Source organism: Nerophis lumbriciformis, linkage group LG06, assembly GCF_033978685.3.
Source record: "Nerophis lumbriciformis linkage group LG06, RoL_Nlum_v2.1, whole genome shotgun sequence".
Classification (NCBI taxonomy): Eukaryota; Metazoa; Chordata; class Actinopteri; order Syngnathiformes; family Syngnathidae; genus Nerophis; species Nerophis lumbriciformis.
Window position 1 is genome coordinate 44,485,873 of NC_084553.2, and position 13,079 is coordinate 44,498,951.

General features: G+C 36.2%; 1 protein-coding gene across 1 annotated transcript in view; it reads left to right on the forward strand.

Moving 5' to 3' along the window:
- The window catches only part of LOC133608838 (FERM domain-containing protein 5-like), a 167,916-nt gene that overhangs the window by 98,989 nt on the left and 55,848 nt on the right, over nucleotides 1–13,079 (forward strand). Inside the window, exons 2-4 of the mRNA XM_061964413.2 lie at nucleotides 2,797–2,901; nucleotides 7,285–7,327; nucleotides 10,270–10,348. Of these exons, the coding sequence (XP_061820397.1) occupies nucleotides 2,797–2,901; nucleotides 7,285–7,327; nucleotides 10,270–10,348 (227 nt within the window). The remainder of the gene's footprint in view (nucleotides 1–2,796; nucleotides 2,902–7,284; nucleotides 7,328–10,269; nucleotides 10,349–13,079) is intronic.

Consider the following 13,079-nt stretch of genomic DNA (forward strand, 5'->3'; position numbering starts at 1 on the left):
CGACTGGTGCACTATCATCATGTGGTTTATTTTTTTTTACATATGTAGCATAATCTACAAAGATACAAAGAATTGCTATTGCGACATCTAGTGGACACATTTACAACAACAGTTTATTTCATTCAAAAATGTTGCCGCTATTTTTATACTTAGCAAACTCATCCCGTGGGCCGGGTAAAACCTGTTCGTGGGCCATACGTTTGACACACCTGCATTAAACTAACACATTGGAAGTGAACAGTGAACATACAAGACAACTTGTCTTTTAGTAGTAAGTAAGCAAACAAAGGCTCCTAATTTACTCTGCTGACATATGCAGTAACATATTGTGTCATTTTCCATTCTATTATGTTGTCAAAATTATGAGAGACAAGTGGTAGAAAATGAATTATTAATCTACTTGTTCATTTACTGTTAATATCTGCTTACTTTCTCTCTTAACCTTCGTCTTGTGTTAGGGTCGGCACCGACCCGTTTTAGTTTTTAAATGCATAAAACAACCACATAAATTAATTTTTTTGCATCAAGGCTTTTTGACTTTGTCAGGAACCTCTATTTCAACAAAATAAAACAGTTTTTGTTTTTTTCACTAAATTATAAAATGTTCTGGTTGAAATTATGACCTTGGTGTTGTTAGGGTCGGTTTCGACCCAGTTATAAAAATAAGATTATAAAGCAATAATTAGAGCCAAAACTAAACACACTGACAGCCAGCTCCTCTCCCAATCATGTGAGCTTTAGGGGATTCTCATTTTACTTTGTTATCCAGTACAAAAACAAACAAAGACTGGCATGTGAGGTCAATTCAGTATAGAGTTGGTGACTTGCAGAGTGCACATCTCCAATTTGCAGCAATACTAAAATGAAAAAAAGATTTACAGTGAGAGAAATTCTGGATAATATTTTTGGTGAAAATGAGGGAGAGGACACAGAGCAGCATAGTGATACTGATGAACAGGTTTCTGAGGAGGAGTGTCATCCAGAAGACACAGACACATCTGATGAGTCTGATGAGGAGGTCATACCAAAGACTATACAAATGGGAGCCATTACCTCCCTGCTTGGCACTCAGCATCAAGGCTTGGAATTACAGTACCAATGATTGTCACACACACACTAGGTGTGGCGAAATTATTCTCTGCATTTGACCCATCACCCTTGATCACCCCCTGGGAGGTGAGGGGAGCAGTGGGCAGCACCGGTGGCCGCGCCCGGGAATCATTTTTGGTGATTTAACCCCCAATTCCAAGCCTTGATGCTGAGTGCCAAGCAGGGAGGTAATGGGTCTCATTTTTATGGTCTTTGGTATGATTCAGCCGGGGTTTGAACTCACAACCTACCCATCTCAGGGCGGACACTCTAACCACTAGGCCACTGAGTAGGTCTGGGGGTTAAATTGGGGGTTAAATCACCAAAAATGATTCCCGGGCGTGGCACCGCTGCTGCCCACTACTCCCCTCACCTCCCAGGGGGTGAACAAGGGGATGGGTCAAATGCAGAGGACAAATTTCACCACACCTAGTTTGTGTGTGACAATCATTGCTACTTTAACTTTAACTTAACTTAACTTGATTTGCTGTTGTTTGTTTGACCTTGCAAATCTATATTTTGTGTTATGACTTGTTCTGCTTTTCATTTTGTTTTTGTCTTAAAGTTCTGTTGCTGAAAAAAATACTTTTTAGCCTTTTTCTTGAAGTAAATATATATGGGTCGAGATTGACCCGTAACACCATAGATGTTACTTTAGTTAAAATTATTAAAATGAAAAAATAAATAAAACAAATTTATTTAAGAGATGTGTTCTAATACCCCTCAGTAATAGTCAGGTAACACAACAACCTTTTATTTATTTATACGATTCTCTTGAGGTTAAATTTACAATTTTTTAAATTAAAATCGAGGGGTATACTGACAAAAAAAAGGCCCAATGGCCCACACCAAAAATATTATAACCAATATTTTCATGGATAAGGAAGCCTAACAAGGTAACCAAGAGATGAGAAACAAATTGGATGATAGATAATTGTTTTTAGTGTATTTTACAGCTGATTTAAGACATGGGTCAAAACCGACCCGTTAACATAAGAGATGGTAACAGAAAGCTAACACAAGAGGAAGGTTAACATGTTCTAGCTACACTTCTGTTAAAATGTAATAATAATGTATTCTTCTGTTTGGATACTTTACATTAGTTTTGGATGATACCACAAATTTCGGTATCAATCCGATACCAAGTCGTTACAGGATCATACATTGGTCATATTCAAAGTCCTCATGGCGGACCGGTACTTTTCAGATGCAGTATAGTACCGAATATGATTCTTTAGTATCGCGGTACTATACTAATACCGGTACAATCCTACTCTCTACACTTCTTAAACTTTACTAAGCACTTATTTCTTGGTGTTGTTTAAAGCCAGCTATTCGCATGCCTGCTCCCGACTTGCTCTTGGTGTGTAACATGTTTAGACTTTTCCTTAGGATACTAAAAAATGCAGTTTATTTGCCACAATGGAAGTGATTACCGGTATTATCAATGTAGCTTTTAGAGGGGCTCCACACTGCGTATGGAGATACACAATTAGCTGCCAGCTTATCAGTAGGGGGACTAAAAATAAACAAAGGGGTTTGTGATCGGCATTGAAAGGCATTAATTGGCAAAGGCGACCAAATTAAAAAATAAAAATAAAAATGAGCTGATACTGATCGGTGGCCGGTCGATCAGCACATCCCTACTTTGCAAAGTTTGCGTTCTGTACGACTAACGATAACACACGTGTCGCTCCTCTCTTGTAGCGGGACGCTAAGGGACAGTATCTGTTTGACCTCATCTGCCATCACCTCAACCTGCTGGAGAAAGACTACTTTGGCATCAGATATGTGGACCCAGACAAGCAGAGGGTGAGTAATAATAATTATATAAAGTACAGCACCAGTCAAAGGTTTGCACCCACGTTCTCATTCACTAGCATGAGAAAGTGTGTCCACACTTTTGACTGCTCCTCACTCCCTATTTGCATTTTTCTTACAGAAGCCATAGATGGAATATTTGTCACAACATCATTCAACTAGAATGACACAGAATCTATATTTGATTGACCTTTGACATCATTGTCAACATTTTCAGATCAACAGGGTTCTCGTTTAGTTTTTAGAACAAATCCCTGAAACTTCAAAGAAGATATGGTAGCCTTTTGACAAGAAAGATAGGATAGACTTTTTTTATGTTTGACCCCCAGTGATGTCAGCTATTTTACTTACACACATTGAATGGATAGCTTTTAAAATCAGTATGGTTCTTGCTCTCTATAGGACATGAATCCTTGAAAATATTTGTTCATTTTTTAACAATCCACATTCTCTTATTTGACTTTTTATTCCGTTATTGAAATTTGTCCAATTAGTCGACATTAAAATCAATATGATTCTTGCTTTGGTTCTAAAATTAATGAAGTTTTATTCCTTTCCATTATTGACAATAATCACTTATTTGGCCATTGACTTTGTTAGAGAAATTACTTCGATTAGTCAAACATTACATCAATAGGATTCTTGCTTTGAATGTAAAAAGAATGAATAATAGTTATTTATTTGTTTTACTGTTATTGACAAAAAACACTTATTTTACTTTTGACTTTGTAAGAGAAATAAGTCAGATTACTCAGACATTAAGATCAATAAGGTTCTTGCATCAACAAGAAATTGAATCTCAAAAGTTTAAAAAAGGGACTTGAAACCATTTGTAAAAGTTTGTTTAATATTTGTCAAACTTTGAATAATCAGTTTGATTCATTAAACCAATAGGGTTCTTGCATCAATAAGGAATTAAATCCCAAACGTTTTTATAAAAGGTACTTAAAATAATTTGTTAAAGTTTGTTAAAGAAGATTAATTAAACAAAAGGTGTCAATAAACTTTACGAAATCAGTTTAAATTAATAGTACTTAATCAGTCTGATTGATAAAAAATCAATAAGGATCTTGTATCAAAAAGTTATTTAATACCAAATGTTTAAAAAAAGGGACTTAAAATAATGTGTTAAAGTTTGTTAAAGATTTGTTAAACCAAAAGATGACAAGAAACTTTGTGATTTTTTTTACTTTGACTTTTTTAGAGAGATTGGTAAGTTTGGTCATACATCAAGATGAATAGGGTTCTTGCATCAATAAATAATTGAATCCCAAATTATTAAAAAAGGGACTTAAAATAATTTGTTAAAGTTTGTTAAAGAAGATTTGTTAAACAAAAAAAGTGACAAGAAACTTTGAATAATCAGTTTGATTCAATAAAACGAGTTCTTACATCAATATGGAATGAAATCCCAAACATTTAAAAAAGGGACTTAAAATAATTTGTTGAAGTTAGTTGAAGAAGATTTGTTGAACCAAAAGGTGACAAGAAACTGAGAATGTTTGACTTTGATAGATTAATTGGTAAGTTTGGCCATACATCAAGATGAATAGGGTTCTTGCATAAATAAATAATTCAATCCCAAATGTTTAAAAAAAGAGGCTGAAAATAATTTCTCAAATTTTGTTAGAGACAATTTTTTCAAACCAAAATATGACAAGAACTGATCGATTAAAATCAATAGAGTTCTTGCATCAAACATAAAATTAATCCCAAAGTATCTAAAAAAAAGACTATTACAGAATACTAAGAAGATGACTTACTGAATTGACCTACGACATCATATACGTCAGATATTCATTTAAATCATTAGTGTTCTTGCCTTGAATAGAAAATGAGTGTAATAAATGTTTCACGTTGATGTGCTGAAATAGTTTGAAAGGCAAAAACGATAACTAGGAATATACCAAGCTGCTTTACACAACTAAGTATCCCTTAAAATCAATAGTATTCTTGCTGTGACTACAAAAACAACATATTATCGTGTAAACCAGGGGTGTCCAAATTTTTTAACTTGGGCTAAAAAATAATCAAGCCAGGGGCCAAATACATGTACATATTTTATTAATATGATGGATATATAATTAAAATTATGAATATATCATTTATATAATTGAATATTAGGCGTGTGTGAACGTTTGACTCCTACCTTGTTCACTTCTGTGACAACCTTCTTAAAGTTTTGTAATGAATCAGAAATATTAAGCAGCTAAAATGCGGCAACCATGGATAAGTGTGGGAAGAGTGTTTTACATTTTTCCCACCATGATGGTGGGTGTAATGGGTGTAATTTTTAATTTTGGACATTATTCATAATATCCACAATGTTCAGTGAGCAGGTTGGGTTATGTGTGACCATGTGTGTTGACCTTTATGTTAGTTGAATTTTTTTTTTTTTGCACCATGACTAAGGAAGGTTGTTTGGATTGTGTCATATAAGACAAAATGCTGTGTTTCATGTCTTTTTACTTTCAAGGGTCATTGATCTGAATAACTCACATTTGTCACATAATAACAGGGCCAAATACATGTACATATTTTATTGATATGATGGATATATCATTAAAATTATGAATATATCATTAATATAATTGGATATTAGGAGTGTGTGAACGTTTGACTCCTACCTTGTTCACCTCTGTGACAACCTTCTTAAAGTTTTGTAATGAATCAGAAATATTAAGCAGCTAAAATGCGGCAACCATGAATAAGTGTGGGGAGAGTGTTTTACATTTTTCCCACCATAATGGATTTAAATGGGTGTAATTTTTAATTTTGGACATTATTCATAATATCCACAATGTTCAGTGAGCAGGTTGGGTTATGTGTGACCATGTGTGTTGACCTTTATGTTAGTTGAATTTATTTTTTTTGCACCATGACTAAGGAAGGTTGTTTGGATTGTGTCATATAAGACAAAATGCTGTGTTTCATGTCTTTTTACTTTCAAGGGTCATTGATCTGAATAACTCACATTAGTCACATAATAACAGGGCCAAATACATGTACATATTTTATTGATCTGATGGATATATCATTAAAATTATGAATATATCATTAATATAATTGGATATTAGGAGTGTGTGAACGTTTGACTCCTACCTTGTTCACCTCTGAGACAACCTTCTTAAAGTTTTGTAATGAATCAGAAATATTAAGCAGCTAAAATGCGGCAACCATGAATAAGTGTGGGGAGAGTGTTTTACATTTGTCCCACCATAATGGATTTAAATGGGTGTAATTTTTAATTTTGGACATTATTCATAATATCCACAATGTTCAGTGAGCAGGTTGGGTTATGTGTGACCATGTGTGATGACCTTTATGTTAGTTGAATTTATTTTTTTTGCACCATGACTAAGGAAGGTTGTTTGGATTGTGTCATATAAGGAAATGCTGTGTTTTATGTCTGTTTACTTTCAAGGGTCACTGATCTGAATAAGTCATATTCGTCACATAATAACAGGGCCAAATACATGTACATATTTTATTAATATGATGGATATATAATTCAAATTATGAATATATCATTAATATAATTGGATATTAGGAGTGTGTGAATGTTTGACCCCTACCTTGTTTACTTCTGTAACAACCTTCTTAAATGTTTGTAATGAATCAGAAATATTAAGCAGCTAAAATGCGGCAACCATGGATAAGTGTGGGAAGAGTGTTTTACATTTTTCCCACCATGATGGATTTAAATGGGTGTAATTTTTAATTTTGGACATTATTCATAATATCCACAATGTTCAGTGAGCAGATTGGGTTATGTGTGACCATGTGTGTTGACCTTTATGTTAGTTACCTTTTTTTTTTTTTTTTTTTTTTTTGCACCATGACTAAGGAAGGTTGTTTGGATTGTGTCATATAAGAAAATGCTGTGTTTTATGGCTGTTTACTGTCAAGGGTCATTGATCTGAATAACTCACATTCGTCACATAATAACAGTGCATTTAGGTATTTAAGATTAATTTGAAAGCACTCAGTGGTGTACTAATGAGATACATTTGTGGGGAATATAATAAATTGTATTTGCATTAAGTAGTAATGCAAGAAGATTAACATGATTTGCCTTAAGCTATCTTCAATACATTGTTGGGGTGTTTATTAAAACCAACGGGAGTGATGCTTTTGCCGCTCTTATGTCATCTCTTGAGTGACTTCATCTCCTCCTGGCACACTGGCTGCTGTCAGAGGAGCAAGTGGGGGCGGCACTAACTGTATGGGTGGCTTTTATATGCGGGTGATTTCAATCTACTATTCTTGCTTTTGATCCTCAGTCAGCATGTTTACTGTACTTGCTGAGCAGTCAGAAAGTGAAGTGGAGCAGCTACATTTTCTCTGCTTTACTTTGCTCTCTCTTCTTTGCAGCACTGGTTGGAGTTTTCAAAGTCAATTGCCAAACAAATGAAATGTGAGTATTTCTTTGATGATATGTCACATTCATTCATACAAATGAAGGAACAAAAGTTACGCTCTGGCTGCATCGCTTGCAGCGTGACCCCGAGATGCGCTATGCAGAGACTGAAGGCAAAGTGCAGGTAAAAGTCCATTTTAATGAGGAAAACCAAGGAATGTAGCATGGAGGTGCAAATGATCCAGCGCCATACTCTAGACGTGGCTGGCATAAAAGCCTCCTGATTAGTGATTGCCTGCCTGCAGGCGAGTCTGCTAATTACAAATATGGGGCAGGTGTTCAAGTCAGATGTAAAGTGGCTTGGAAACAAAGGTTTTGATTGATTGATTGATTGATTGAGGCTTTTATTAGTAGGTTGCACAGTGAAGTACATATTCCGTACAATTGACCACTAAATGGTAACACCCGAATAAGTTTTTCAACTTGTTTAAGTCGGGGCAGATTAGTATTGGCCTAACATAGGCAGACGGGAAGTGGAACAACAAATATAAGTACTGGGCAGGAAATAATACAAAATATAGGAAACCAATAGAAATGTCAAAAATGTCACGAATTGGTGAAAAATGCCATCTTAAATTCTTAATTTGGGGAGAAAAAAAATACCTCTTTGTGTGTTCTTGTAGGTGAAATAAAATATACAAGTGTATGCTGTTATTTTTGTCATAACATTGTATAATTCTGATTATATTACATGTTTATTCTTTAAAAAAATGTACTATTATAATTATTATTTTATGATATTAATTATATTTATGGAGGTATTTATTATTTGCAGAATAATTATTTTGTTAGAATTTGATTAAACACATTTTTTAAATAAAAATATGTTTCTTGTAAAATGGCACCCTTCCTTAGTATGATGGCATATTTTTTCTTGTATTTAATGTTCTACTTATTTTTCTTGTGAGCTGACATTTTGCACTTCTCTAAACTGCAAATGAGTTGAGAATCAGGGTCGTTGAAGTGTGAATGTTGAACAGAGGCCCCAAGCACATGGCCTTCATCAACTCATTTTTTTTTTTTTTTTAAATATGCAAGTTCCAAAGAATTTCATAAAATTAACAGTCACAAAAATTCGATAATAAAATGCTTAAATCAAAATAAGAATGTCTAAAACTACCTACACTCCATATCAATAATGCAAAGTGGTTCGTTCCACCTGGATAACAGCAAACATAGCATTGGAACACTCCCCTCAACACAAATGTCATATCGTCATCAAAGCTCCCCTTTAAGCATTCACACACAGCACCAGCATTTTGGCACAAGACTGAGGTGACAGAAGAAAGATATAAATATATTAAGTCTATCTGTAGCAGCATAGTAGAAAGTTATGTACAAGTTTCACTTTGGCATCTCATTGCACATAACTGTGGTGCATTCAAAGACGCTCGGTTAAAGTTACAAACAGAGGCGTTAGTAGTTTTTAAAGACAGGGGGAAACTTAACCACCAGAAGATGCAACAGCTCTCGTCCAATGCCAGCGAAAAACAGTCAAAGTTCTGTTCTTCAGCTGAAGCTCCAAGTTTCCAGCAATGGTCTCAACCCGCCTCGTTACAGTGCGTCGGGAGAGTGACACGTTCTCAAATGCACCCCTCTTCTCCGGGCATATCAGCGCAACAGAGTCCAATAAGCACTCCTTAATAAACTCTCCGTCAGAAAACGCCTTACGTTTTCTGGCAATTTTGTGAGAAATGACGAAACTTGTCCTGACAGCTGCATTTCTGGGGGTGTGAAATTTTGCAAAAAGTCCTTGTTGGGTTTGCAGTTTTACCATCAACGCATCAGCCTCCCTTGCGCGCGCTTCATCAAACAGATTCCGGTATTTTTCCTCGTGCTTCATCGTGTAGTGGCGATTCAAATTATATTCTTTAAACACAGCAACCTGTGTACCACACATTAAACACACGGCTTTACCTTTAATTTCTGTAAAGAAATACTTGGCAGTCCATGTCTTGTTGAAAACACAGCATTCGTCATCAACTTTTCTCTTTATAGCGTCTCGGGGGTAACCGTGCATCACTTGTCGCTGTGCACCTTCACTCACAAGTTACACACGGACATACGCCCATAAATAACACTTTTCAAAATAAAAGCAGCACAGTTGTATTGCACGCACGACTTAGATGTTTTTTTTAATTTATTTTGTAATTTGTGATTGCCGCTGTTCACATTCACTCACAATTGCGCACGAGCAAAGTCCACACGGAAGTAATACAAATAACGCTTTTCAAAACAAAAGCCGCACTGTTGTATTGCACACTCCACATAGATACTTTTTTAAAATGTATTTTGTAATTTATGATTGGCCTCACGCGGGCCGGATAGGGACGCACAAAGGGCCGGATGTGGTCCGCGGGCCGTAGAATGGCTTTAGGGGCTCCGTAGGTTTCAACCAAATCTATGCAATAATAATTTTTTTAGTGCATTTGAACCCACCAAGTGTGTGTGCGTGTGTGTGTGTGTGTGTGTGTGTGTGTGTGTGTGTGTGTGTGTGTGTGTGTGTGTGTGTGTGTGTGTGTGTGTGTGTGTATGGAGCGGTGACAATGGGTTTGGAGTGGGATGGGGGCCCCAGAATTTGGTGCAACGCCCTTGTTGAGGATGAATCAACAGCGCCTCTGCTGGTTGCAGCCAAGTAATGCTTCAATTAATGCCTCTTTAGGCATGCGGGCGTGTGGTCTACAAAAGCAAATAACCACTGGAGTGTCTAATTAGCGTCGGCTCAAAAAAACACAGACATTAACAGCTGTGGCAGTAGGCAACCACCTGATGTTTTTTTTTATTACCTGGCATTAATGCTGGCCAAACTGTGTACCCCTTACTGATATAACAGCATAGGTTCTATTGCTGATGTGTTATAATGTTGTGTTATTTTTGGTGAATAATGTGCTTTAACATTATTAAACGTGTCACAAGTATTTGTACTTCTTCCTCCACAGCTCAGCCTCCTTTCACAATGTGTTTGCGTGTCAAGTTCTACCCCCCGGACCCTGCCGCCCTTCGAGAGGAGATCACCAGGTGAGTGGAGTGGAGGAAGATGACACTTTTTTTCCCCCCCCTTTGCATGCCAACTCTGTTTTCTCTCTGCCGAGTGAACATTTGAAGCAAAGCGATGTGACGTGTTAACGCCTCACTGCTTTGGTTTTTGCAGTAGCTCAAATACATTTCAAATGTCTCTTTAAAAGATGCAGTGTGCTTCAGCAAGGTCTTGTTATTTAGCTGCCAACTAGTCACACGTCAGCATGTAGGTGGTGGGGTTTTTTTGTTTAGTTTTTTTGCTTTCACAAAGCACCTGTGACATGTATTTTCTAATGAGGTATGAATGTGGCTCATGCTGTGCTGCTTCATTGTCACTATTGAATTTAGCTTACTGTCCCTGCATGATGATGAAATATCAGTCTTTTTATTACACACCTAATACTAATTAAATGTATTAAATGAGCTACATGAACACATATGGTAGGACTGCAATGTGCTTTTAGTTAGTTTACTGCATATTTGCTCCTGTTTGGGTATTACAAAGTATAGTTTGACTATGGTTTCTCGCCCATATTAAGCCCTGAAACGGAAAGGTGGAAAACAAACTGTACAGCTTGTGGGGCATAAACGAGCGTTTATTACATGCAATCATAAAAACAAATGGAAAAGTTTTCCAAAAAATGCACAAACATTTGTTAAATCATTTTTGTATAAAGTTAGTAGCAGACTTTATGACCCTCGGAGGCTCATACACTGTATGTATATTTAGTTATTTAATTATTGTATTATATTTATTAATTTATTGATTGATATTCACTTTTTTAGTATTTTTTTTAATTTAATGCAAAATTACTATTTTTTCTTAAAAAGCATTTTTTATATCATTTTTTGATTATATTTTATTATTAATTTATTTCATTTATATCTGGTTAAGGGCAGCACGGTGGCAACATTAGCAACATTGGCAACACTAAATTGATCCTAGTGTGGGAATGTGAGTGTGAATGTTGTCCATTTGTGTTGGCTCTGCCATGAGGTGTCGACTTGTCCAGGGTGTACCCCGCCTTGCGTTGAAATGCAGCTGGGATAGGCTCCAGCACCCTCACGACCCTGAGAGGGACAAGTGGTAGAAAATGGATGGATGGACTAACTCAAAAGCGAGCTACTGTATTATTATTTTTTTAACTAACTTTTTTTGCAAGCCATTTTTTTTAACTAAAACTAACTATAAAACAAGCAATTTTTTTTACTAGCCAATCTTTTTTTACTAAAACTAACTAAAAAGCGAGCTATTATATTTTTTTACTAGCCACTTTTAACTAAAACTACTGGTAAATTTAAAAAAAAAAGATTTTTTTTTTAACTAAAACCAAATAAAAAGCAAGCTATTTCTTTACTAGCCAATTTTTTTTTTACTAAAGCGATAGACGGATGGATGGATGGACGGATGGATGGATGGATATCTGGTTAAAATACAACAAAGGAAGATTTGAAATTAGAAAACAAATGTTTATAATTACACAATTATAATATTCCAATTTTCTTCTCCATATTTTTCTTGTAAATTGTTTTGTAGAATAAATCGTTGTATTACTATCTTTTATTTCTTGTAATGTTTATTTTTTTCAGCATCTCTCAAATAATTAAATTAAAATTTACTCATCAAAAATACAGCTTTTGCTTTCTTTTTTACATTAGTTTTGCCCTTTTTCTCGATATTTTCTTCTACAGTTTAGTATTCACTTTCATAAATTTACGGGCACGTGTTTTAAACAATTGACTAATCAATTAGGAGTTGGACTAGGCCAGGAGTGTCCAAAGTGTGACCCAGCGGCCTTATGCAGCCCGCGGCAGTTTTAAAAAAAAAATATATTTTTTTTTTTATTAGCCCACAGCACATTATAAGGACAAAATAAACACGTCCTTGATTTGAACATTACACAAAAAAATATAACAAAAAATGGAACTGGCCCAACTTCCCCTAAAATTTGGATCTGTAAACCAAAATGGCCAATGACCTGTGTGTCTCACTCTATGTCAATGTTTCTTAACCTTGAGCACTCCCTAGAGGGCCCCCAAAAGAATATGTTTTACAGACCACTGCGGCACTCTGTTATAATCCACTTTACCGCCACCTGTGGCAGTAATAATAATCTCAAACATAAGAAGTCTGGAGCTAAAGTCAGACTTTCTCAAGCGCAAAAATTATGACTAAAGTGGTGAAGTTGTATGTTCATTTGCACTTTAATTTTATTGACAGTTTACTGAAGAAACAGATATATTTTTATAATTTATTATTGATTTACCGGTCGGACGTGCCCTACACACCTCCCTCGGGAGGCGTTCGGGTGGCATCCTGACCAGATGCCCGAACCACCTCATCTGGCTCCTCTTGATGTGGAGGAGTAGCGGCTTTACTTTGAGCTCCCCCCGGATGACAGAGCTTCTCACCCTATCTCTAAGGGAGAGCCCCGCCACCCGGCGGAGGAAAGTCATTTCGGCCGCTTGTACCCGTGATCTTGTCCTTTCGGTCATAACCCAAAGCTCATGACCATAGGTGAGGATGGTAACGTAGATCGACCGGTAAATAGAGAGCTTTCCCTTCCGGCTCAGCTCCTTCTTCACCACAACGGATCAATACAACGTCCGCATTACTGAAGACGCCGCACCGATCCGCCTGTCAATGTCACGATCCACTCTTCCCTCACTCGTGAACAAGACTCCTAGGTACCTGAACTCCTCCACTTGGGGTAGGGTCTCCTCCCCAACC